General features: G+C 44.0%; 2 protein-coding genes across 2 annotated transcripts; both read right to left on the bottom strand.

The window, feature by feature from the left end:
• Nucleotides 1-5,656: 5,656 nt before the first annotated feature.
• si:ch73-105b23.6 (mucin-like protein) lies at nucleotides 5,657-23,670 on the bottom strand. The gene is made up of 19 exons (XM_061040680.1): nucleotides 23,438-23,670; nucleotides 23,179-23,358; nucleotides 21,377-21,968; nucleotides 20,961-21,110; nucleotides 19,885-20,102; nucleotides 19,120-19,195; nucleotides 18,203-18,493; nucleotides 17,837-18,073; nucleotides 17,604-17,756; nucleotides 17,098-17,276; nucleotides 16,298-16,490; nucleotides 16,095-16,214; nucleotides 15,893-16,012; nucleotides 15,700-15,720; nucleotides 15,507-15,568; nucleotides 14,684-14,876; nucleotides 13,054-13,182; nucleotides 12,623-12,758; nucleotides 5,657-6,911 (listed from the first exon to the last, which is right to left on the bottom strand). The coding sequence occupies exons 1-19, from the start codon at nucleotides 23,510-23,512 to the stop codon at nucleotides 6,770-6,772; spliced, it is 3,267 nt and encodes a 1,088-aa protein (XP_060896663.1). The 5' UTR covers nucleotides 23,513-23,670; the 3' UTR covers nucleotides 5,657-6,769.
• Nucleotides 23,671-25,554: 1,884 nt separating this feature from the next.
• Nucleotides 25,555-27,468, bottom strand: LOC132976087 (latent-transforming growth factor beta-binding protein 2-like). Its single transcript, XM_061041022.1, has one exon. It carries the CDS (start codon nucleotides 27,466-27,468, stop codon nucleotides 25,555-25,557), a length of 1,914 nt encoding a protein of 637 aa, XP_060897005.1.
• Nucleotides 27,469-27,498: the final 30 nt, after the last annotated feature.

The raw sequence follows: 27,498 nt of genomic DNA, 5'->3' as shown, positions 1-27,498 counted from the left end.
AAAGACCTTTACATTATGTGTTTGCACATATAGAACTGCATCTGTTTGCTTTAACATCCGCACGCAAATCTATACGGCAGATTAACCTTTCTGCGGCTATGCTAGCACTTCTGTTTGCATGCACTGAACATTTATTTTTTATGACCTGCAGGCCGCACCTGACCATCCTCAGAAGACATCCTCGTGGTTTCCCAGCATGCACTGGCCAAAGGTTGTGTCCCAGTCATATTTAGGATCTGCCAAGACAACGCTGAATGGTTTTACAGCCGTGCTAAAAGGGCATTAGCAGGTTAAGGTCCAACAGAAGGCTAGCCGCTCAGGAGCCAATCCCATCACTGTCTGGCCTACCTGTTACTGAGAAATGACATGTTTCCCAAAATTACATCATGAGGCAGAAATGATTAATGGCCTCAAATCGGATAAGAGGATTTGGTCGGGCCTGCCTCTTTCAATCATGTTGTGATGAAATGGATATAGTGTTAAGCATGCACTTAGTTTTCTGTGCCGCCAACGTGTTTCTGTTTGTATCATCGAGCGAATCTTAACCTAAACATGTACGTTTTAAAAATTTGAATGGACGAAAACACCGACTGGCTGTCGGGAAGAACGCATGCTGCTGATCTCCACTCTCTCTTTTTATTTCTCTCTCTCTCTCTCTCTCTCTCTCTCTCTCTCTCTCTCTTTCCCTCCCTGGCTTGTCTCCAGGTTGTCTGCTGCAGTCAGTGTGGAGCTGTAGTTCAAACACTGCAGACTTCAGCAGCTACTTGGAACCTTCCAGAAGCGTGGCACTTTGTTTTAAACAGGTGTCAGGAGCTCTACCTGCTGTGGATTTCTTTTCTCTTCTCTCCTGAACTTTCCCCTTCAGAAAGTGTGTGTGTGTGTGTGTGTGTGTGTGTGTGTGTGTGTGTGTGTGTGTGTGTGTGTTTGTGTGGTGTCAGGCTCTAATCTCAGTTTACTCTCCATCAATCGAGTGGAAAGTGAAACCGGTGGAACGAGAAGCACTGCAGAGGTTATGCAGGGGTAGATGTGTGACCACAACGAGGAAGTGACAGAGTGTGTGAGCGGCGGCCCGTCCTTGACCCCGGCTGAGTTTGGACCGGTTCTGTCTCTGCAGGGCCTCCCGCCTCGCTTCATGCCCCCCCAGATGATCTCATTCTGCAGGCTGAGGCCACCTCTAGATGAATGCTGCAGAGCAGGTGCACATGCTCCTGTATATGTGTGTGTGTGTGTGTGTGTGTGTGTGTGTGTGTGTGTGTTTGGGATAGTGAGAGTGCTGTGTTTCCTGAACCCACACTCATAAACAAAGTAGATGATTTGCCTCATGTGGGAGACTCAGCAGCGGTGACATCTGGTGGCTGGAGGAGAAACTGCAGGGAGCAGATAATCTGCATTCATAGCATTAATAATTACTGTCAGTGCAGCGCAGGAGAATAACTCCACACATTTGAATATAGTATAGAATATATTGTTGTTTCTTAGCTTAGTGCTTCCATTTAATGCTACTTTATACTTCTTTCGTGCAACTTTAATGCATGTGAAAGAGGTATAAATTATATATGATGAAGACATAATAAAATGCTTTTAAATTGAACAATACAACAGCACAAATTAGTTGCATCTAGAATAAAATACTGTAAAATGTTTTTGTGAAATACGTTATTTATGACACACGAAACATGAAAGTATTTTTTTTTTGTTCACATCTGAAAACGGCTTCCATTGCTGGAAATCGTTACTCCTCTGTATTTATTCATCGTACTGTTTACTTTGTGATAGACACCATGAATAAAAAGGAAAAAAATCTGGAGATACATTTTCAAACTTTCTCCTCTGTGTTTATGACCTAAGAATAGTGACGTTTAGCTAAACTGTTCTAAGTTATTTTTCTCTGCTCACTGATGAATGCAAGAAAATAAGAGATCAAACCTCTGCTATTCCAAACTTTAAAGGTCACTTATTATTTAAAATACTCTTCACCATGTGTCGGTCTACAAACCCCCCCAATGATGAGAAAAGTCCATCCTCTCCATCTTTTGCCTGCTCCACTTTTCAGAAAATGTGTGCTCAAACAGGCCGTTTGGAGATTTTCCCTTCATGACATCACAAAGGGCAGTAACCCCTCCCCCTGGTGGGTGACACTCCCACAGCTAGGTGTTTGTTCTGCCCTCTGAGTCTGCCTTCTCACCATAAACAATAGGACATGGAGCGAGAAAGACCGAGACACCCAAGTCCTTCCAGAGAGGGGGCGTGGTCAGACACAGCTCATTTACATATTTAAAGGTACAGAGACAGAAACAGCCTGTTCTGAGCAGGGCTGAAATAGAGGGGTTTATAGACATGATCAAATACAGGATCAGAGTGGATTTAGAACAAGACACTTCACAGACATGCATCCACAAAAAAGTTTCCTTTGAAACCTCCCATAGATGGAAGTTCTTGTCAGATCTGACAGATTTTCAGTTGTCTCATATGCACGGCCTGAAACCAAGACACATTAGAAATCCTGACACGCACACTCAGCATCGCTAACAAACTAGCTAACCAGCAGCTAACTCATAACAAATATTTCCTGTCTGCTGTAGCCGCAGCATTATCCTGCCAACGTTACTCTCGTTCATATCTTTCATAATAGGAGGGGAAAGACACACCAGGCAGGCATGTCTGCTGTTGCCATGGAGATTTCGGGGGTGTCTTATAGTTTGCACAGGGGCAATCATGAAGAAAATCCCTGAAGTCAGGAATCAACACATGGCTCTGTATTTACTGTGCGATTGTGTGCAGTCGTACGACCAAATTTTCGAACGCGTCTGAAATGCATCAGACATATTGTAGCATCAGATCAGGCCGTGATCGACCCTTCGTCCCCTTGAACACCGCACGCCAAATAACTCAGGGTCAAGCTGAACTTCAGCCTGATTGTAGAGTCTGTATGACTCAAAAAATTGGGTCAGAATCGGCCGGAAATCGCGCTCAGTGTATCCAGTTTAACTCAACTAGTTCCTCATCTAAACTGAAACAGGTCTGTTACTAAGCAACCAAAACATTCTCCTGCACTCTGGGTACTTTTGTCTGTGTCCATGGTTACCGCTGATCAGCTATTTATTCATGTGCATTGATTTGTAGGTTTTTATTGATCATGCAGCGTGTAGAATAAGAGTCTGTCTGTGATGAAGAGGTACCAGCTACATTAATAAAGATAAACTCTGTCTGCTGTGATTATAACTGATAGTGACAGAGCACCTGGCTGAGGCCGAGTGATACACAGGGCGAAAAGTCCCCGTGGCGTTGTTCTCTATCTGCCTTTTGTCCAATCAGAGTGCTCCGTCTGAAATACCTGTTGTAAAATCTCTTGTAGCTACAACAACAAACACCTTGCAAAACCTTTATAAATGTTTTTACAACTTTACAAAAATTGTTATCAAAACGTATCCTTGCAATTTCCCTTTTCCGGCTAGTTTTTCTTAAAGTTAAGAAAATGATCCAAGAAAATTCCTTATCCCAATATTTTAACATATGAAAAACTAACAAGTATAAATGTTATGGTCGTAAACTTTCTTAAATCATGAACACTGGAGAAAACCGTTTATGTTGGACAATCAGAATTCATTTTCTCACTTGCTTCTCCGGGCTTGTGTCCAGCACAAAGACTCTTTCTTGTACTTTCATCCTGAAGCTTTTCTTCTTCCAGCCCCTGCTATCATCACGGCTTTGATAGAGAAGCTCATTTGACTTTAATTAACTTCATAAATGGATCAAATCTGCGCTGATAGTCAGTTTGAAACAAGAGAACAACGCAGTGTTAAGCGTGAATGTGGAAGGCTTACCCACCACATAAAGAAGAATCTCTTTTAATCATGTGTGAGACCGTCCAAAAGCAGGATCATGAAGTATTATCAATTTCTCCAAAGAGAAGTTAAATGTCAGGGTGAGCTTTCAAACATGCGCTGTCTTGACTTGCCAAAGGAAATGACCCACAATCCCAAACAAAACACCAATATCCAAATTGACGTGTGCTTTCAAACATCAGCATAGCACATTCCATCCATCCATCCATTTTCCTCCGCTTATCAGAAGACGGGTTGTGGTGGCAGCAATCATAGTAAGTCAACCCAGACTTCCTTCTACACAGCTATGTCTTCCAGCTCCTCCAGGGGGATTCCAAGGTGTTCCCAGGACAAACAGCATATATAATCCCTCCAGTTCTGGGTTTACGCCGGAGTCTCCTCCCAGTTGGGCGTGCCCAGAGGACCTCCAAAGGGAGGCGTCCAGGAGGATCCTAATCAGATTCCTGAACCACCTCCTTTCGATGTGAAGGTGTAGCAGCTCTAATCCGAGCTCGCCCTGAATGTCTGAGCTCCTCACCCTCTCTCTAAGGCTGAGGCCAGACACCCTCCGGAGGAAACTCATTTCGTCCGCTTGTATCCACGATCGGATTCTTTCTATCACTGTCCATAGCACATGACCATAGCATTGCAATATCTGTGGTGGTTCTTAAATATATCTATATTTTTTCTTCCCTGTGCTGACCTCATGGCTCTCCACCTGTGTTCTCAGAGGATGGACGAGGCTTCCTGGTGCTGGAGGTGCAAACACACCTGCAACTCATTTCACCCTCATCAGTGGCGGCCTTAAAAACCCCGGTTGAATTTTCCATGCTGCCAGATTTTTTTTCTTGCTCTTCATGTGTAAATTGGCTCAACTCTGGTGACCTTTTTGCATCTCTTTAGTGATTTTCCGTTCGACTAATTTGCTTTTGTGTTTTTTTTCCCCCTCCAGTGCCTTCCACCTTTGAGCTCCAGCGCCTCGACCACACCCCCCAGCCTCTCTCCACCTGCCTCCCCCACCGAGCCCACAGTATATTCAGTACTTCCTGTTATAAATCTTTACCCTGTCTCTTGGTTTTGCTACTTGGTCGAGTTAAAACAACTGATTAGGAAATCGTAACAACAGCACTTTTATTGATTTACATCCTTTTTACACTTTGTTTTGAGATTTTACACCGACAGTCCAGCTTTACAAAGCTCTCCCTAAGTTCACACGTCGTCTTCAGTTGTAACGTGATTTCTAATTCAGTAACATTTCAGTTTACGCTCTACTAACACTTAAGGTGAAGCACCAGCTGAGAGAGTTCCGACGTAGGCAGAAGTTACACCTTCAATCTTACACATAGCTCCTAGTAGGTGTGACATCCTCCGTAAAATATGGTTGTCATGGTGATGGTTTAGAAAGGTGGGATAACTTGGAGGATGAGGAGGAGCAGAGGGTTTTAGTTTGGTGTCAGTAGCGTGTTCTCCGTCAGAGATTTCATCCCTCAGAAATGTTTGATGACTTTGATTTTACTCGTGCTCTAGTTTTCCATGACTCCATCATTTCATCATCCAATAACAGAGAACTGTTATTTTGTTTAACGTTGTAGTTTAAGATTTCAGCACTCAAAGTAACTAAATATTTGACACCAGCTGTAGAGCAAGGCTGTAGGCTTCAGTAATCACCTCATCATAAAGCTTTGTCATATTTTACAGGGGGCGCTGGAGTCCCATTGATGGGGGTCTCCATGCTGGAAATGCTGTCTCAGTCTAACTTTCAGTCAACCTAACGACAGGCTGAGAGCTGGAGCTGAGGCAGGTTTTAAGCCTCCTTACAAACCGTTACCTGTCAATCAGGTCAGCTACACGCCTTATTGTGAATATCTCTTATCCTTCATCAAATCAAAACTGATGAGTCATCAAAACATTCACCCCCCGTACAGTGTGTGCCGATCGAGACATGAGCTAATCAGACCTATTTGTTTTTTTTTAACACGGCTGTAAACATGCTCTCCTTATTTGAATGGGTGTGTATGTGACTTCCTGTGCTTCTGCAGCCAGCCCTCTAGTGGACACTTGAGGAACTGCAGGATATTGCACTTCTGCATCGGCTCCATTTTTCAACACAGGAGGTTGCCGTTTGTTTCAGAGACAGTAAGACACGAGAGGATACATTGTGACAAACACTGCATTAAGAAAAATGCTGCTCACTGATTGGTCATTTCTGCAGCATTAAGGTTAGATTTGATGTTTAGCTCTACTAGTTTAGACAAACCATCTCCGTGGCAACCAAACAATGACACAACGTATACAGTAACTAACAAAGTATCAAGTTAGCCCGTAGGATTAAGAGTGAACTTTACACCAGAACTTAAGACAGAGGTCAGTAGTCACACAGAGCAGCAGGACGGTGGTGAATTCATCTGTGATGTGAAAATAACTGAGACACAATCTTTCAGATGAATTTAAATGTGAGGTTTCAGAAAACAGAGACATCTTTGTGAAATAATAAGATTAGTGGAAAGTTTGGGTGAGTAAGTGATGCTGCATGATGCTGTAATTTCTGGACCAGAACCAGGACTCGGTGGATATGAAGGCGAGCGGAGGGCAGGAGACTGACGCCATGTAGGTACTCTGCTAAATGCTAATGTTGCGATCAGAGCGGCTGCTGGCCTCAGATCAGCTGGAAGCAGAAAGCCACTGCAGAGGTTTACTTTTCATCAGCGCTCGAGTTCTGCTGGCTCAGACTCTGACTGTAAAGTGTCGTCCGGGCAGAAAGACTTCCAGCTCCATCGCTCAGCCCGGAGGAGAGCTGATAATCGACTTTTAAAGTCACTTTGCTTTAATGACTTGTTTGTTACCATATAAATAAGAGTCTTTCATCCTGCAAGCACACACACAGGAAACCAAAGTGCTCGTTTGTACTTTTTTTTTTTTTTTATGTGTGTGTGTGAGAGTGTGCGCTATCTGTTGCGTTGCCTCGGTGTGATGTTGTCTATGATCCGCGGGCTGCAGTGGGTATTGTAGTGCAGGGCGGGGTCTGCGTAGTTGAAGGGTGGAGGGTTGAACTGCTCCTGGATGTAGCCCGGCAACAGGTGAGGGAGACTGCGAGAAAAGGAACAAGCCAATTAGAACACAGGAAGACACAGAGAAAACACACAGTCACTGCAGACCTACTCTCATGCAGAGATGCTGCAGCCATGCACATGTTTACAAATTATCCAAGTCAAACTTGACTCGTGTTGTTCGGCTGAACGCTCCGCTGTTACCTTCTAGAGATGAGATTCAAATATAATTGATGTCCTAATCCTCTGTTAAAGGAAGAATGTGCAACTTTTAGATCCAGTAGATGTCGCCCTTGAGCTCCAGCATGAAACCAAAACAAACTGCTGTTTGGCCACGCCTCCTCCATACTGAAGCCTTCTCTCCTCCAGAGACACACCTCCAACCCCCTCTCTCTCTCCTTGCAAAGGAGTTATGAATTAGAATGCACTATAATTAAGCACAATTAAGCGCAAACAGCGGACAAATTTATCCTTGCCTCGAGCTGCAATCACCTGTGTGCTGCATTGTTGTGTTAGCATGCTAATGTTAGCGCTCTTTAGTTAGCTCGTAGCTTCACATAGCATGTAAATTGACACAGAATGACCGAGATCTAAAAACTCTTACTAACATCCAAATAATCAGTGAGTATGTTCTTCTTCTTCTCTCTAGTCCTTCACTAAAACAGCTTTCATACACAAGGGGAGGAGCCGGCCGTCCCGTCCATGTAAACACGGCTCTGACAACAACACAAAGAAGACTGTGAATGAAGGTGATTTTACACCAATAAATGAATCCAAACTTGCGATTCAAGTTCATTAAAAGTTTTCTTTAGAGGTAAACTTCTCCTCTCGTTAGTAAAACCTTTCAGTAACTATGTGAAATGAGCATTAGGTTTAAAATCCATACATCTATACCACTTTTCCTGTTTGGGATCATGGAGGGGCTGGCGCTGATCCTATCTGCCATTGGGCGAGAGGCGGGGTTACACCCTGGACTGTTCTCCAGTAAATCACAGGGCTGACATATAGGGACAGACAACCAGACCCACTCACATTCACAACTACGAGTCACCAGTTAACCTCTTTGGACTGTTGGAGGAAGCCGGAGTACCTGGAGAGAACCCACGCATGCACAGGGAGAACATGTAAACTGCAGCTATCTGGAAGCCTTTCGAGGGGCAGAACACTGCAGGGCTGCAGGGCTGCCAGGGGAGGGCTGATCTCCAGTGTTTGGAGAAGAGAGTCTACGTTAGAGGTTTCACTGTAGAGGATTGAAGCCATCTTGTGAAATTTTTGTTTTCATATCGGGGAACTATCACATGATTTCATGAATGATCTGAAACTTTGCCCATGTTTAGTTTGGACATCCAGCATTGAAACAATATATGAGAGTTTTAAAATGGGGATCAGCATGATAGGGAAAAATCAGCCCTCTGTTCTCTGTCCATGGTGCTGAAACGGAACTAAACACATACTGACAGACTGAAGATATTACTACTTAGTCCCATACATTAGGCATATATTAATATGCTTTTTATATTTATCTGTCCATAGATGTTTGTATTTAAGTCTGTTTAACTTCCTAAAATATACCCGCACACCAAACAATAGTTTAAATCTCAAACTCTGTCTCTGGTGTTTCCTCACGTCCCAGTTATATGTGAATTTTCATTTCAGCAAACTGAATGCTAGTTGTTTGTTTTGTTTTTGCACATTCTGCAGTGAATCCTGCCTCTGATAAACACTCTCTTCTCCCTACATTAAAACAATCATTCTAGGCCCTTTACAGAAATGATCGGATGAGCAGCAGCAGCAGCAGTTGTTGTTGTGGAAGACTCAGTGACTCATGAATATTCATGCCGGCTGTAGCCTAGATATTCAGAGTGTTGAAAGATGCTGTAATCTGGTGCTGAAGCTGATTAAAAACAAGAAGCACACACTCGGATGCTTCCTGCAGACCTGCTGTTGTCTGATTCGCAGCTCAGATGTTTTGGATTGTATATCATTATGATTGTTCTCTGAGCAAACATGTAGATCCTCTCTGATAATGAGCTGCAGGCAGGGCAACCTGGTGTGCCATGAATCATTCTGTGAAGAAAAGTTGAAAAAAAAAACACACTTCTCCTGCCAATGATATCTTGCAAACTTGCCCAGAGGCTGCTCAAAGCTCTTAATAGCCTTAATTATTTTAATTACAGTTCTGCTGTTGAGACTTTTATATAAAACGCAGATTTTTATAGAATTGTAAAGATGCAGAGCTTCAAAGGGTTAAAAAGAAGCATCCAGCTCCATCACATCGTTTACATCTGGGTTCCTAAATACCATCATATCATACATCATAATCCAACATCTCCATCTCTGAGCCATGTTAAAAGACAACAGCACAACCACTCCCCCGGCTTCTGCTCATTCTCTCTAATCTAACAACATAATCCCACAATGCCGAGAGAGACCGCCACATCCATAGGGTGCAGTTTACCGCTGCAGAGAAAGCAGGCCAGTCATCAAGGGGGATTATGTGTCTCTGTGGCCCACTAACACCTGGCCCAGATGCAGTACATCTGTGCACACACGCAGGGGCCAATTGCACACACACACATTCTGATGCACGACGACATGAATGAACACACACAGTCAGGTGCACGTCTGACATGAGGTGTAAGACGCAGAACCAGCAGGTTTCATTCAACATGATGCATTAATATAATGATCAATGTGGTTAAATACTCAGATCTCTTTACTCTCGGGATATTGTAGCTATTATCAATGATTATTATAGTGAAGATAAGAAATATGTTTGCTTTTTGAAAGAGATGAATGAATACAAAAATTATAATATAGGCGGTAATTGAATGTTGTACAGCTCTATTCATTAAAGGAAGAATGTACAACATGTTCCACATACATATATACTGTATGAGATCAAGTCTATCCTGTGTAAATGTGTCTCTGAGTCATGACTGTCTACAATGAGTGAGAAGCTCGAGTCCTGCTGGCTGTGTTGTTGTCAGAGCCGTGTTTACATGGACGGGACGGCCGGCTCCTCCCCTTGTGTATAAAAACTGTTTTAGTGAAGGACTAGAGAGAAGAAGAAGAACATACTCACTGATTATTTGGATGTTAGTAAGAGTTTTTAGATCACGCTCCTTCTGTGTCAGTTTACATGCTATGTGAAGCTACGAGCTAACTAAAGAACGCTAACACTAGCATGCTAACACAACAATGCAGGACACAGATGACTGCAGCTCGAGTCGAGGATAAATTTGTCCGCTGTTTGCTCTTAATTGTGCTTAATTATGATGCGTTCTAATTCATAACTCCTTCATGTGAACGCGAGTGGAGAGAGGGGTTTGGAGGTGTGTCTCTGGAGGAGAGTGGAGGCTTCAGTATGGAGGAGGTGTGGCCAAACAGCAGTTTGTTTTGGTTTCATGCTGGTGCTCAAGGGCGACACCTACTGGATCAAAAATTTACACATTCTTCCTTTAAGCTGTCCAAACAACTCTGATTGACTGAAAGAGGTGAACAAATGTTAATTCTTGACATTTTCTCAGGTCTAAATACCAAATAGCAGGATCATAAGCTTGAGTATATTTAAGGTTTGGCCGAACAACTCTGCATGGATGAAGGAGGAATCGTTTCAGTGCTGCTTTAATGTGACTGATGTTTTAATCGGTGTGGTCTGAAAGTTTGAAGAAATGCCTTTTCTTAATTTTGCTGACTGACTTTCTTGTTGCCGTGAGATGTGAAAACATTCTGTTTTTAGATGTTTAAGTCACCTTTAATCACATTGCATGTCCGCAACAGAGACATAACAAAGTTTGGCAGTCAATACGCTGTCAGTATGCTGTCAGCACACCGTCAGTACACCTTTTAATGTCAGGAACTCCACGTACACACAAAACTGTTCAACTCTGCTGGCTCCAACGTCGGACATCAGCCTTTTCAGACTGCGATTTCACAACAGCGCCATAACGAAGCTCGGTGGTCATTACTTCTTTGTACTTTCATATTGATTCTGCAAAAGTGTAATATTTGTCTGTGATTCTACTTTGGGTTACAGCGTTGTGTTTTCCACTGATGGTGGGTGGTTTTTTGTTGACCTCTGACAGAGCTGGGCTAGCTGTTTTTACCTCTTCTAGCCTTTATGCTAAGCTATTTGCAGTTGTGATAAAGCTCTGTATTAAATTTATAGAAATGAGAATGGTATCAACATCTCTCATAGGTCTCATAAATAAAGCAACTCAGAGTGTTTTCCAAACATGGACTGATAATACATTACATGAAGCTGCTTTAATGTTAGAGTACTCTAACATGTGTTCCTCTCATTATAATCCTTGTTTACTGTGTTTTCTATCTGCAAAGTGTTACCCAAGTGCAGTTTCATAACCGGGGCCGAAGCAGTTAGTAGGAAGTGTTTTTGTTTAATATAGTAAGAGAGTGGGCAGAGAGAGAAGTTAAACAGAAGGAGCTGCAGCAGAACAGAGGACACGATTTAAAGCCTTCAAGCTGCTCCAAAGATTGTCTCTGGGCAGACCTGTGTGTGTGTGTGTGTGTGTGTGTGTGTGTGTGTGTGTGTGTGTGTGTGTGTGTGTGGTCACTCTCTGCAGCAGTATATTTTATTTGACCTGCACTGAACCCTCTCTTTCTCTCTCTCTCTCTCTCTCTCTCTCTCTCTCTGCTGAGCCACCTCAACACATTTTTTAATTCATTAGACGATTACGATGCAGCGTAGAGGTTTGACACTCAGCGTGATCGGGGCTGCAGTCACTCTGTAGTGATCATCGCTCAATAAAGACGATGTCTGATGTGTGTTAAGGTCACTGGATAGCAGCCGAAGACTGTTATATGAACACTGATTTTCTGTGATCGATACAGCCAGCAGGATGGTGCCAGACATGCACACCACTTTGAATAATCTGAATCTGACATTTTAAAGGTTACATATCATACAAAATCCACTTTACAATGTTCCTCTAACACTAATGTGTCCCTAGTCTGTCTACAAACCCCCCAATGATGAGAAAAGTCCATCCTCTCCATCTTTTGCTCCACTTTTCTGAAAATGTGTGATCAAACAGGCCGTTTGGAGATTTTCCCTTCATGACATCACAAAGGGCAGTAACTCCTCCCCCAGGTGGGTGACACTCCCACAGCTAGGTGTTTGTTCTGCCCTCTGAGTCTGCCTTCTCACCGTAAACAATAGGACATGGAGCGAGAAAGCCCGAGTACACCCAAGCCCTTCCAGAGAGGGGGCGTGGTCAGACACAGCTCATCATTTTTATCATTTGTCTGTACGGACAACCAGTTCAACTTCCAAACTTTGGTCCGCACGAACTCTGCAGAACTTGGCTAATATAAGTGGGCATGAAGGGAAGGGGGCCTTAAAGAGACAGCAGCTTAAATTTACTGTTTCATGCAGAGGCTGAAATGAGAGTTTTATTGAAGGCAATATCAGATAAATAAGGAGAGCTACACACCTCGCAACGCTACTCAATAGGTGTCCCAGACGGACATAAATAAAGGTGAAAGTTAGTATAATAGATCTACTTAAACCATTACCACATTTAGTTCACCAGAGGACCACTAGGAGTACAAGTAAAAAGGCTACAAATAAAAAGAGACAGCTCCTTCTGGTTTCCTAATATTCACCATCATCCTCCCTCTTCATCCTCCAGCTCCATTTTGCAATAAACTATTTAGAAATCCACATGTCGGTTGGTGAGGTTGTTGTTAGTGTAAGCTGTGCTGAGCATGCTCCGTGGTGGTACTCACTCTCCGGTCACCGTCTTCCTCCTGCAGCAGAAACAGGCCAGAGCAGCGAGCAGCAGCAGCAGGAGCAGAGGGATGCCGATGCCCAGAACCAGGCCCAGAACCAGGTCCGGGTCCACATTGCTCTTCTGGTCTCTGTCTGCTGGTCAGGGTGGGGGGAGGGGCAGGTCATACCATGTGTCAGTAAAATACTCACAGGCACAGGATGTCTTAGTGTGACTAAAGACAGTGTAAATGTCATCAGCAGGTTCATAAATGACACAATAATGAGTTGGTTTTGTCTTAAATAATGACCTGATCACCATTAAAGACATTAAAGAAGAACCCGAGAGGCTCTTAATGGCCTCAGCTCTCAGTCATCATATTGATTTTGTCCGTTTATGAGCTCTGCAGTGATTCCCCCCCCCAGCAGGATCGATGTAAAGTCATCTCACCTAACACACAGGACTGAGTGTCGTCCACGTCCGTCGTGCCGTTGCAGATACACCTGTATCCTCCGTACGTGTTGGCGCAGAGGGCGGGGGGCACACACGCCGCCTCCTTGGTCTTACACTCATCCAGGTCTGCAGGTGTGCATAGAGAAGGTCATTAAAAGTGCAGCAGTGGATTTGATGCTCTAGCTCAATACAATTATCCCTTAGCTCCGAGAGGCAAGAACAAGATTTTCTGAGTTTGATATAATTTTCTTCTCTCTTGATTTTGATTTGGGATCTTTATAATCATTTCGTCTAAACAATAGTTTAGCAGGTGGGTAAAAGGTTTCTCAGGTTAAAAAAAAACACAGCCCTCTTCTTCCAAGAGCATGTTGTTGTAATTCTTACTTTGTCCACAAGAGGGCGGGGGTCACATAGAAATAAAACCAAACACTGTTGCCAGGAATGTCTTGAATTGAGTGTATAAACTGGGACAAAGCAAATAACTCCTAATAAATTATCACAAAATCCAGGTCCAATCAAATACTGTGATTACTGACCTTGTTAGTTCATTTAATTCCCTTCACACATATTGAAAAAAGAAATACAAAGAAACAGCTTCCTTTGGTCTGCAAACAGACTGAGTGACCTGCAGCACTGTGACTTCATTTCATTATATATGTCGTATACTATAGTATTGTCTATGGATTAACAGATTAACATTAACTGCTGCTTGTTGCAATGTGAGGATTATAAAATAATGCTAAACCTAACTAGGTTAATCACAGGATAGCTGACTCCCACTAAAGGGAGCTGTTGTATAAGTTATTAATTTTGTCGGGATATAGGTTTTCCTATATGCTGCTATGTACTTGAACGTTACTTGTCAGTACCCTTGATTGCAGACTGGTGCGGTCTGGGCTACATTCTGTAAACAAACTTCTACTGTTCCAAATAAAGATTAGATACCAGGACATAAAGTTGAGGAATGGTTCCTTTTAATTAATAAAAGTTACCACACGGCTAATTGGCAAACTGTGGCAATTAAAAATAAATAAAAAAGACAATATAGCTCCTTGCAGAGTAAAGGTGCAGATAGCTTTTCTCCACATTAAGTAGTATAACAAGAGCAAACTGCACGCAGCAGGCAACTTTCTTGGCGCTGTATGCTTTGTAAATCAGACGGACGTTAAGATAACAGGACCGAATGACGAGCTAATGTTAGGAGCTATTAGCGGCCACAATACATTCTTTGTGAATCCCCACCTTTCAGAAGGGGGCAGTTCATGAACAAGGTTATGGTGGAATTTAAGTGGCTTAGTGTGCGTTAAGACAGCTATTGCAGTTTGCTTGAAAGGATGCAATAATGTTAATAAAAAGTAAACAAAAAGGACCTATACCTAAACCCTGTGGTACTCCATTTTTCAGAAATTAGACATACATTTTTCTTAACCTGTCAAATGTTCTTCCACCTGATTCAGGGATAACACAAAATGTTACCAAACTTTCCAAACAAGAACTCTTTGGGTGAAGACATTTGTTATCTATTCTAAATCGTAAATTCACAGAGAGCTCATCTGCCTCTCAGGGCTCAAGTTACACTTTGAGACATTGTTCAAATTAAACACCATCATGTAGAAGCTGAACAAACCGTCCACTCGTATGTTATTGATGTCGTAGTGGCTGCTGACTCTGGACAGGTAGTCCCTGATGTACCAGTGGGGTGTGTCACTCGACACGTTGATACGATATTCGGTCACACCTGGAGTCGAGACCGGTCCTGCATCCTTCTTACTGGCGTTGTAGAATTTATTCTGGAACCCCATCGACAGGATGTCCACCAGCTGAGGAAAAGAAGAAACATGATTTCTGTGCAATTAAGTATGTTTTGTTTGTTAAATATTAAAGCTACTATGAAATGTCAGCGATGTACAGTTTTTGGGACTAGAATAAAGGTTAAACAGTTCAGTGTGATTTAAGAAATTAATAAATATAGTTATTTTCAAATTAACAGTCAAATGGGGTTCCACAAGGTTCAGTGCTTGGTCCTATCTTGTTCACACTTTGAACAATGGAATGATATTGCTTTTTATATTATTTGTATTAACTTATATAACCTTTATTTATATAAAATATTTATATATACCTGAGAACCCCTTAGCTTTAAGACAATCTGATAAGATCATCTTAAAGATCTTCCTTAAAAAAATGATTTCTGTTTTCTGATATTCAGTGCTGTGTTGCTTTGCTGATCCAGCACAGTTAACCACTGAAATCCTTCAGCAAGTCTTAATGTTTTCTCTTCAATAGAACTAGAAAAAAAGTGGTTAACACTTATCGTATTTGCACTCTTAAAGATTGCTGTATTGGAGTCTATAAATATCAGATCAAATAAAATATGTTTAAATTTCACAAGGACACAATTTGAGGACAAAATGACAAACACACACACACAAACACACACACACACGCACCTGTTTGAGTCCGTCAGGTTTGTTCTTCTTCCAGCCCACAGAGACGTTGAACACGTTACACCCTGTCAACACACCACAACCGAAACACCTGTGAGACAACCTGTCTCTACCATATATGGGCATGTTAACCATAGTAACTCAAGAAGAAGAGCAAAGCTGTGATGAAGCTGACGTAGGAAACCATCAGTCTTACCTGGAGGATTAGCAGAGTCACCTGCAGAGAGACACAACATTCACTTAAAACACTTCAGATTCAGAGTTGAGGTCAAAGGTTAATGCAGCAAATCTGATCTGATCAGAATAATTTCTTTGAGTCTCTAAAACAACTATACTCAACATAAAAGAGTCTGCTGCTGGCTGAACCATGAACCTGACTGTGTACGTACCACATCCGTCAGCGTCCTTGTTGTTCTGATATCTGCAGAAACAGTCGACGGCGCCCGGCGTGTTCTTACACTCAAACTTAGCATTGGGACAGGTGGACAGCTCTGCACACTCGTCTATATCTGCACACAGACAAACAGCTGTGATGTTGAACGGAACTGTAAACAGTAAATGTGTTAATATTCACACTGAGGCGTTCAATACCTGTGCAGTTCTTCCCGTCTCCGGTGAATCCAGGCCGACAGGTGCAGGTGTAGTTCAGTTTGGTGCTGAGGCAGTCTGCGTCTTTGTGGCAGGGGAAGCTAAAAGGAGGGATGCACATGTCTGTGGAACGAGAGAAAGGTTAATCAGAGAGTGTGTGAGGTCTCCAAACTTAATGATGTGACATCACACTGTGGGATACACACCGTGCTCGAAGCACTTGTATCCCTGCTCCCCCTCAGAGACCATGTTACCGGGACACTCCCCGCAGGTGAACCGACCCGCCTTTGACCCTGACCGGCACTGCACCCCACGGAAACACGGCCTGCCTCTGCACACGTCTGCAGCGCTGCCACAGAACTTTCCACTGAATCCTTCAGGGCAGAGACAGCCCACCACCTGATCAGCACACAGATCGAGGGAAACAAAGAGTTAAATACTACAAACCTTCGTCCTATTCTCTGCTCTAACATTTCTTCATCATTAAAATCAAGGAGAACCTTAAAAACAATCCTCTTCCTCTGTAACAAAAAGCTTTCTCTCTGCAGGGATCCTTTCTGTAATGTTGTCAGACACTGAAAATATCAATCTGAGCCTGTCAGAGACAAAAACAACATCTCTGAGAGGAGGTGATAACATACCATTGAAGCCATTACTGCCTGTTTCAATGCTGCAAATTGAAGAAATCTACTGGAACAATTAAAAATCTTCTGCATCTATTATTCATTTAGGCCTCAGATTATTCAAATGTCAGACAGACTTTAATAAATATCAGTATTTCCCATTTAAAAGCAGCTCTGAAGCACCATTTCTTAGGCTTTTTTAATGGTCCTGTCATAGTTTTCCAGATCATGTCCCTTTTTTAGGAGTCCTCCAAGCAGAAAATTATTTTGTCATTTCTAAACCAATCATTTCTGTTCATGGTCAACATCAGCTGCTCTTAATCAGAGATCTGTCCATCAGATGATGAGATCTTGAAGTCAGAATCTGAACTCAGTAACCGTACCTGGAACTTTCCGTGCAGGTGGTTTTCCGTGACGCTGTCATACTGACAGGTTCCTCCGTTCAGGCAGTTGCAGACTCTGAGGACCGGGGTGAACAGGGAGCTGCTGAGCTCGTCACTGACTCTGATGGTCAGCTGGACGGGCTGCGTGCTGAGAGGCGTCCAGGACAAAAGGCCGTCACCTGCAGACCAGAGCACCGGGGTCAAACTACAGGACGACCGTTAAAAACTACAAAACACACTCTTACACCTGAGGGTCAAACCTGTTGCGCAGGATGAACACAGGTGTAACCAGGACGTTTGGAAGAAAAGAGTGATTCTTTGTGTGTGCATGGTTTAAGAATAAAGAATAATACTCAGATGATAATAACTATAGATGGAATATTTGGACGAGGAAGGTGTCCCTGTGTTCATGAAAGATGAGTGTTGTTGCTGATGAGCTCCAGGATTGTAGAAGAAGGTGGACGAGGATGGAGGAGGGATGTTTGAGAGAATGGAGTCTCACTCACCGCTGCCGATGGAGGCACGAGGAGGTCGGGGGTAGAGCAGCGAGAAGGTGATGGGGTCTCCGTTTGGGTCCTGAGCATCGATCTGGATGTTGAGAGTAGAGTTGACCTTAAAGTGGATCACTGTGGGCTCTGTCACTATGGGAGGCATGTTACCTAGGAAACAACACATCAGATTAACACAGTTTCATGATGTTTTTAAAAAAAAAGTCTGTGTGAAAGTGCAGCTGTCCTACCATAGATTAGAGCCAGGTTCTTAAACTTCCTCTTGGCGTCCAGAGTCTGCAGACCAAGGTCGGAGCTGCCGCTGGCCAGCGCGTCGTGGACGCACTGCAGACTGCCTCTACAGATTCTCCTCAGATCCTCCACCTCCGCAGGACTGACGCTGCCCATCAGCTGCTCTAAGGAGGGAGACACCAGGGGAGAGAGGGGGGGAGAGGAGAACAACAGGCTCTCTGGGAGTGGAACCGCCCCTACAGACACAGATGTGGTCGATCAGATAAGGTAACAGCTGGAAGCTTTATGGACTGAACTTTTTTATTTATTTGCCCTGATTGTTCCCTCAGACACGATTTTAAGAGTAGAAATAATGTTCCACTCACAGGACAGGCCGAAGTCATGCAGTCTCTCCTCAGAGGGGGGGTTGAGGTCGGCCGATAGGAGGAGCCTGCCGTCCGACTTGAGGAAGTCATCGGAGCGGTTTGAGCTCCAGAGACCCATCAGACCCACGGTGCGGTTGTAGAACGTCTGAGGAACCTCCACCATGGCCGCCAGCTGGTTGCTGCCCACCACCTTCCACACCAGCACATGGAGACCACCAGCGTACACGGCCGCACAGCGAGACACTGACATGCAGCGCACGGCTAAGTCCTCCTCCCCCATGTACACCACACCTGAGAAACAACAGCCACGTCTTTTAGGGTGTAAAGACTCACCTGTGAAAATCGAGTCAACGGGGATAGACTCCAGACTTCTAACAGGTAGGTACAGCACACTTTCTCTCTCTCCAGAGCAGGTAGGCGTGTTCTTTGACTACATCACAGCTCTTTTCACTGCAGCCATAACTCTAATCTTTCAAACCGTTTTCTTTTGGGCATTTGGAATTGGAAACATCATCAACAAGGGATCAAATAGGGGGCATCTGAAGACTAGTAGTTATTGCTCTCCCCATGTATGGAGGCTACAGTCCTCCAAGCAGATGGCCCAGGTTTGAATCCGACCTGTGGCTCCTTCTCCACATGTCATTCCCCACTCTCTCTCTCTATCTTTCTCTCCCTCTCTCTCCCACTCTCTCTCTCTCTCTCGCCCTCTCTCTCTCCCTCTCTCTCTTCCTGGTTTCCTTTCTATAAATAAAGGCATAAAAAGCCCAAAAAATAAACATTTAACAAAAGGGGCCAAATTAAGAGCTGCTTCTTTCTAACCTGCTAATGAACTTTGGTGCCACAAATCTTACTGTATGTAAGATGTGTGCGTGTGTGTGTGTGTGTGTGTGTGTGTGTGTGTGTGTGGTGTTTATTACCAACTGTGACTGGGACCTCTGTATCATCCACAAACAGCTGCAGTCCGTCTCCTGCGTCTGCACATCTCCACTCAATCTGAAAGTAATACATGTAGATTAAAGACAGGTTTGAGATTCAGTGATATTCAGCAGCAGCTGGTCCAGTGTTCTCCAAGGGGGGGAGCTATTTCTTACATCTCACTTGGTGCTAAAGCATAATGAATGCAGAAACAGTGAATTTTACTGAACAATGTCCGGTTAAATAAATTGTTTTTTTAAGTTAAGAGAAAGCTGCAACCTCCGGTGTTGGAAAATGAAGCCAATGCTGAAGTGAACAAAGCTGCAGTTCTTCGAGTGTCCACTTGAGGCTGGCTGCAAGAGACCCGAAGGTCATATACACACCCAATGTTAACATGGCTATGTTTACAGCCTGGTACAATAACAGACTATTTTAGACTGAAGTTGGGTGATGCTGCATGAATTGTTTTTAAATTTGAGTTTGTAGTAAAAAAAAAAAAAAAAAAAAAAAAAAAAAGTTGTCTTAATACACAAGTTTCAGAGATGTCATGGGCTCCTTCTCCTGTTTGTTTTTTATTCTAAGTTATGCAAAGCTAGGCTAATCATCATCCCTTAGACAGCTATGTTATTTACACAAAAAACATTAGAGTAGCATTAATCTCCACTTTTTTTCATCTCTAAGACACACACACTGTCTCAGCGTGACACCCACACACACACACACACACACACACACACACACAAACACACACATACACACATCCTGACCTTGCCGATGCCCTGGTGGAAGGCAGCCATGCGTACCACCACCGGGACCTCCACCACACTCCTGGTCTGTGTGTGCAGCCTGTCCGTCTGTCCCTGCAGGGTGAAGATGTTAGAGCCCGTGGTGGAGGACAGACGCAGGATCACAAACTCTCCCAGAGCTTTAAAGGAGAACTCTGTACCATCGAAGGTGATGAAATGGAGGCTGCCGAACACCATCGCTGCAGGGAAACACACACAGGAGAGGTTTAAATTAAACCTTTTTAATGCACAGATATACCACCTACAGGTTAAAATTCAAAGGAACAGAAAAAAGCCAGTTTTGCACCATCATGTGAAACTAACTGCTGCGGGCCAGTTGTTGAAAAGCTTGAATCTGGATATATCTGGATTAAGAAATCCACTTTTCGCACCAGGATCAGGTAACACAATTGACCTTAGTCCTGGTTTTCAACAAAAAAAATGAATTAGATCAAGATGATCCTCATTAAGACTTTGCAAAGAGCTCTAAATGTAACTTCATACTTTGACCACAGGGGGGCGCCAAAGTCAACACGAAAAGATCCTCAGAGGAGCTTGGAGCCTTTGGTTTACGCCCCCTGTGGACAAAGCAACACCTTTTAGCAGTACCTATTTTTTGCAAACAAATATTTACTTTTTCAACATTCAAATGCATGTCTCACTTTGAATCTCAGCTGTTGAAAAGTTAACATAACATGTCTGTTTCTGCAGTGTGCTGTAAACCGCTTTGTATGGAACCTACGGACCTGATCTAATCAGATAACATCATCTTTTAAATTAGTTGAAAAACTAAATTTTGAGATTTGATTCAGTCTGATAAGAGCAGATCAATGAATCGAGGGATCATGGGTGAAGGTAGAGAGAGATGCTGCTGACTGAGATCACTCCGAGCAGCATGCACAGAAATAAATGACACAGTGTCCTGCTCACACTTGTAGGTAAATAGTTATTTTGAATTAAACATGAGAAATCATTGAACATGTTTTTTTAAGATCTTACTAGACACTGTGATGATTCCTGTACAGATTTCTCTCTTCAGCAGGGGAACGGTTACCCACCTGAGCCCTGCGTCGCCTTCATGGCGGGAGTGCAGCCGTCTGAATTGGACCAGCCGTAACCTTGGCAACGGTCCAGAGGTCTCTTGTTCAGGTAAAGGTGGCACAGGGGAGAGTCCATACAGCACCACTGGAACGGCAGGAGGTCTTCGTCTGCACAGAGGAGAGAGGTTAGAGAGGGAGGGATCAGCGGGCAGAACTGCCTGTTAGCAGGAGGTCGAGGGTTTGATTCCAGCAGCTGATTGACCCTTTGAGCAAAGCGCCAAACTCTTACTGACCAACAGTAATGGTAAGAGTAACTCCAAATAACTATAATCCACCTGCTTGTATGTTATTTTTTAGTAGTTCATGGATGTAGAATAAAATCAAGATGGCACCATCAGGAGCGACTGGTTTGTATTTTAAACTCTGAGTCTTACCGATGTGTTTCTGGATGCTGTGTCCAGAGAAGTAGCGCTCACTGAAGCCGGCCAGCAGCGGCCCGTCCGGTTCATATACGCACCTCTTCCCTGAGCCGAGTCTGTTTGAGAGGATGGACCTGAACACGTGTCCCCCCGTGCCCCCCCACCGCTGACCCCTCAGAGTCTTCACTCGTGTCCCCGGGTCGGCCGTGTCCTGCAGGAAGGACAGGTCCTCCAGAGCCTGTGAGCGCGTGCAGGGACACGAGAACAGATTCTTGGTCCACTCTGAGGGGTCCGGCTCCTTCAGGGCCCACGTCTGGCACCTGATGCGAGGATCCCCGTCCGACCCCGCCCGTCCTGTCAGATCATACACCTGCTGACCCAACTTTCCCATGATGCCTTTCACCTGCTGGGGCCTGTATCTGCCCTCGGGCCCGAAGAGGTTCCCCGGTGGGACGGTGGGTTCCCTGAAGGAGGATTTTCCATCCGTGTATCCGATGAGGGCGTCGTGGTGTTTCCTCTGACCGGGACCCCAGAACATCTCGCCATAACGGGGGAGGGCGAAGGAGCGCGCTCCATCCGTGGTCAAGATGCACTGAAACGTGTTCGTCTGAAAAACATGAATCACAACACTGCAAAAACTCAAATCTTAGCGAGTGAATTGCCTAATTTCTTATCAGAAATATCTCATTACACTATTTAAAGCCTCATTCACCTGACGAGTCCAGATAAACATCTTATTTCAAGATATAAAAGCTAAAAAATAAGGCCTACATTTCTTGTTAGGGCTAAATATATCTGCCAATTTAGGAAACAACATTTACTTTTACGTCTTTTGAAACCAGATGTTTAGTCTTTTTTCAAGAAACTTAAAAATTTAATTCTGAATGCTGCATATTTTAACTCTTTACAAGCTATTCAGGCCGTGCTCGCTCTGCATGGTTCCAACATTTACACCACACAAGATCAACAACACTAACCTTTGCTTTTTACACCTTCAGTCACAGGTGTCAGGTAAACAGAAAGCTCTGCATTTAAACGCTGTTAGTGAAACGCCCACAAGGTGGCACCAAAGTCAAACACAAGCTCTGTACTCTTAGGGTCAGATTCATCTTATAGTTTCATCATATAGAAGCTGGAAATGTGTTGGTTAACACTTCTGATAATCTAATGGAGCATGCACTGATTTTCAGTGTTAAGACTGCTCTACTTCCATGCAAAGATTTGACCCTATAGGATCATTCTTCTATCTGTGGTCACTCTTTTAAATATTTCTGCTCACCAAAAATGTGCATACAGGTAGGCTACCTAACATCTTCTGATCTCTCTCTTGACAAAACAACGAGCATTTACTCGATTTACTCACTATCACAGGGTAACAGAGTAAAATAAAATGTACAGAGGTAAATGCTCATTGTTGAACGTCAAGCCTACAGGTGTTAACTGACAAAAAAAACAGAACAACATCTCAGGATAACAATGCCAGCTTTTCACTGATAACAAGATTATTCCTTGAGATCTCCAGAAAATGGCAGAAATTACGTCATTATCATGGGGGATCGGCATTGTTATCCCGTCATAACAAGATAAAGAAGGAGAGATGTCAAGAAAACAACTGAAATTTAGCTGTTATCACGGTAAAACAAATTTAAATAAATATATTGATGCATGTTGGCTTAATGCTGTGTGATTATAAACATGATTTTAACATTGTAACAAAAATAGTGCCTAATACATCTTTCCACAGAAACATGCATGTCAGATCTGTATGGAACGACCTTCTACATTTGAAGGTTAGCGTGATTAAAAAATGTCTTCACCTCTGAGAAGTTGACCTTCTGGTAGGAGACGGGCATCACGCGGTCCCAGGTGACCTTGAGGATCCAGACGGGGCTGAACGCCGGCTTGTTTCTCTGCTTCTCAAACTTTGTCACCTCATCGGCTGTACGATTAAAAACTATCTGAGAGTAGACGTCGGACATAATCCTCCCGTGGTACTCCTGACAGTGAGAGGAGGTGTAAAAAGTTGCAGCACAAACTTTTACATTAAGGCTGCTGAACCTAACCAGGGTAACTCACCTGGAAGAGCAGCTGTCCGACCCCGCGGGTGAGGTCAGCATCGTCCCAAAACACGGCCAACAGAGACGCGTTCATGTTGTCTGGGAAACCTTCGGCTGAGGGCGCCGGCAGCAGGTACCGCTCATTCTCAGCCAAGGATTGGAACTGAACGAGGCCGTTATCAGAAAACTGAGACGGAAAAGGTCAGACACACGACATCAGACGGACGTGAAACAGGAACGTTGAGATCTTTTAGTAAGTCATAAATAATATCTGAATTCCATTCAAATGTCAAAGTCAAGTTTTTTCTTTTCTGAGTTTCATGTGTTCTTAAGTTTTATTTTGAAAGGGGTTTCTGATTGTTCTTTATGTTTCCTGTTTTATTTTGTCTTTTCCTTTCTCGTGTCTACATTTCCCATTGCATGCCCATTGATCTTGTCTTTAGTGTTTCCTGTTTTATTTAGTTATTCTTACGCTTGTGTTTCATTTCCTGCCTTTGTGTGTTTTCCCTCCACTGTGAGTGTGTGTAACACCTTGATTCACCTGTGTAACTAGTCACACCTGACTTGATGACCCCAGGGTCTATTTAGGCCACATCACACATAGGCAGGTATTTTTGTCACTTTTTCTGAGCGGTTTGTGCTTTTGGATTGTGTGTAAACTCACAAAAAGCCTGTCATACAGTTTTCCCAAAAAGGGGAAACCCATTGGTGGAGTGATGTACGGAGAGTTTCCATCTTCTGTGCTGATCTTCACAGCTCTATCGCCGACCTCTGCTCCAAAGGGGTACAGGTTGCTCTCTGTGAGGGGGGGGGGGGAACACAGACAGATCATCGCTGGTTTCACTTTGGACAGTTGGTTGACTCTGTTAGCTTGCTACCAAAGTCATCACTTTTTTATTTAAATCAAATAAAGCACATCAGACTGTGTCTCAGTCCAGCGGGTCTCCTCTTGTTTTTGAAGAGGTCTGAGGCACTCAGAGGAGTAGGTGTCCTGGTGAAGGCCTCTATGGCTGAAACATGTTTTTATGGATCTGTTGCCCTGATGTATTAAAAGCTTTTTATGCATACTGCCTCAGACCTCTTCAATAGCTTCTAAGTTGGATCCTCGCACTGAAGGGCACCAGAGGGACTAATTATTTTCACCCAGGCAGCTCTCCATGCATCTGCTTTATGACTAGGGCTCCTCTTGTGTTCTCAGGAGGATGATCTGACAGCTAGCCTATCGCTGCCCTCTTCACTGACACATAATCACAACACTAGCTACCAGCGTTTAAAACCAAAGTGGATAGTGAAGACACTAAACTACAGACGGCTGTTTTTTTCTGAATAAACTACATAATTATCTCAGAATTATGAGTTACGTGGGGCTAGTTGAAAAGATCTAAGTCGACAAACCAATAACAATACCATCTATGTTACTTAAAAACACAAGTACCTCCTCATGTTTCGAACTCAAATCAAAAATGAAACTGTGTTAAACTAAGCAGTCTGGGACCGCTTGCTATTTTAAGTGGTCTCACTAAGAGAATCAGTATTGTGTGGATTTTCAGGTTCTGGTCAGAAAAACAAAGCTGGTCAATATTTTGTCCACCTGACAAAAAGGAAGCAGATGCTTGCTGGTAAAAGCATGGATAAAGGTGAGGCAGCGGATAAACAGCAAATTAGTAGAACCTCAGCTTTAGCATTTATAACTCAAGCACCACAAACAGTATATTCCCCTGCACTGTGGAGCCGTGTGTTGGAGGTGGTGACCCTGTTTATGCTTCTCAAAACCAAAAAAGCAAACATTTAAGAATTGCTCAAATGGTGATTATCCTGTCTCCAGAAGCCATCCTCAGCATGTCTAGATCGCTGAGTTGGAAAAAGATTGCTTCCTAAACAATATCGATATATTTGAGACCCTTTATTACATCCCTGAGCTCACATCAACTTCAAAAGCAAGCTGGATAACCCTAAAGCTACCGGAGGCTTTCAATTCAGTCTGCAAAGTTGAGGTTAGTTAGCTACAAATAAGAAGTCTGCTTTCCTTTGTCTTAAATCAAAACCTGTTAAATGCATAATGAGTCGTTTTAGAAGGACAAGCTTGATAGAGCAGCAGGACTTAATCATGGTACGTATAAATATTGAACAGAGTGATTAACATAGCTGACCATTCTGCAGCATCTTTCTGCACACTGTGCTGTTTTGGGGACAGGAGCAGTTGTAAGTCCCTGGCAGGTTGGTGCAGGATGTTTGTCCTGGACATGTTTTGGGTGATGCACATTCATCCCAATCAACACATCCTTCTTTTCCATGACCATTGTCTTTGGTAGCATGCCAGCCCTGCGTGCAGGAGCATTTAAAACCTCCTGCATAGTTGGAGCAGGTGGCAGCTGAGTGACACTGCCCGTTATCCTCTTGGCACTCGTCAAAGTCGACACACTGAGGCCCGATACTTACATAACCGGGCATGCACACACATACAAAAGATCCGGGGGTGTTGTAGCAGCGAGCGAGGTGGTGACACGGTTTGGTCAAGGCGACACACTCATCCACGTCTTTGCACCAGGAGCCATTTCCAGCAAAGCCGAGTGGGCAGTGGCATGAAAAGGAGCCAGGGGTGTTCCAGCATCGTGCCAAGGGGTGGCATGGAGAATTGTCACATTCATTGGAGTCGACGCATGCCTCTTCTTCCTCGTGATGCCCCAGCGGACAGGAGCAGTCGAATGTCCCTGGCAGGTTGGTGCACACCTGGTCAAAACGACAGGTGGTGTTGTCACTGCATTCATTGATATCCTCACAGCCCAGGCTAACAGGCTTGTACCCAGGTGAACACAGACAGAAGAAGGATCCTGCTGTGTTGTTACATAACGAGTGTTCAGGGCAAGGGGTGCCATTTGGATCATGACACTCATCCACATCCTGACACTTTGTACCATTCAGTATGAACCCCTCATTACAGGGGCAACGGAAGGAGCCAGGGGTGTTGATGCATGCTGAGTAGGGTTGACACACTGAAGAGTTTAGGGAGGACAAGCATTCATCGACATCCATGCACTCTGTCCCGTTACTCCAGAATCCTTTCTTGCACTCACAGTAATATGAGCCAATAGCATTCACACAAGTGCCGTTGGTGCAAAGATCCCCAGCGCCCTTGTTACTGCATTCATCAACGTCCACACACAAGTCATTAACGCTGGAAAACCCTGCATCACAGACACACTGGTGGCTTCCATTTGTGTTGATGCACGTGCTATATTCAGGGCAGGTTGAGTTGTGCAGACATTCATCTATATCCCTACAGACGGTGTTGTTGCCTCGGTATCCTTCCCAACACTCGCAGACATAAGATCCAACTGTGTTCAGGCAGTTGGAGGAATCAGGGCACTGGATTACACCAAGGGAGCACTCGTCTACATCCAAACACAGGGAACCATTGGCAGAGAAGCCGTCTACACAGGTACATTCATAGCTCCCTTCAGTGTTAGAACAGGTACTGTTGTTGGGGCAAGTGAAGTTTCCCATCAAACATTCATCCATGTCCTGGCAATGTGTCCCGTTGTCTTGAAACCCTTCCCAGCAGTTACAGAGATAGGAGCCATTGGTGTTGAAGCAATAGGAGAAGCTAGGGCAGACTTCACTTTCCGATTGTTCACATTCATTCACATCCAAGCATTCTGTGCCACTTCCTATGTAACCGTCTTGGCATTGGCAGTAGAAGGAGCCCTGATGTGGCTGGCACTTGGCTTCTGCATGGCAGACCTTACTAGCATTCAGGCAGGTGTCTTCACTCACACATGTACCCTCTTCATACACCACGCTCAAGATACAGGAACATGCATAAGAACCAGGAGTGTTGCTGCACGACATGTTTCTGCTGCAGGTGGTGTCCAGCTGGCATTCATCCATATCATCACAAACAAAGCCGTCACCCTGGTATCCATCCCGGCACCGACAGATGTAGGACCCGTCTGTGTTGAGGCACGACGCCTGGGAGCTGCAGTTGTTTGGCAGGGTAGAGTTCTGCCCACATTCATTCACATCCTGGCAGTCAAAGCCATCGCCCTCCATGCCAGGCGGGCAGGCACAGAAGAAAGATCC

This window comes from Labrus mixtus, chromosome 6 (genome assembly GCF_963584025.1).
Source record: "Labrus mixtus chromosome 6, fLabMix1.1, whole genome shotgun sequence".
NCBI lineage: Eukaryota > Metazoa > Chordata > Actinopteri > Labriformes > Labridae > Labrus > Labrus mixtus.
Note: the sequence above shows the minus strand (reverse complement) of the source record. Positions and strands in the feature narration are given on the sequence as shown.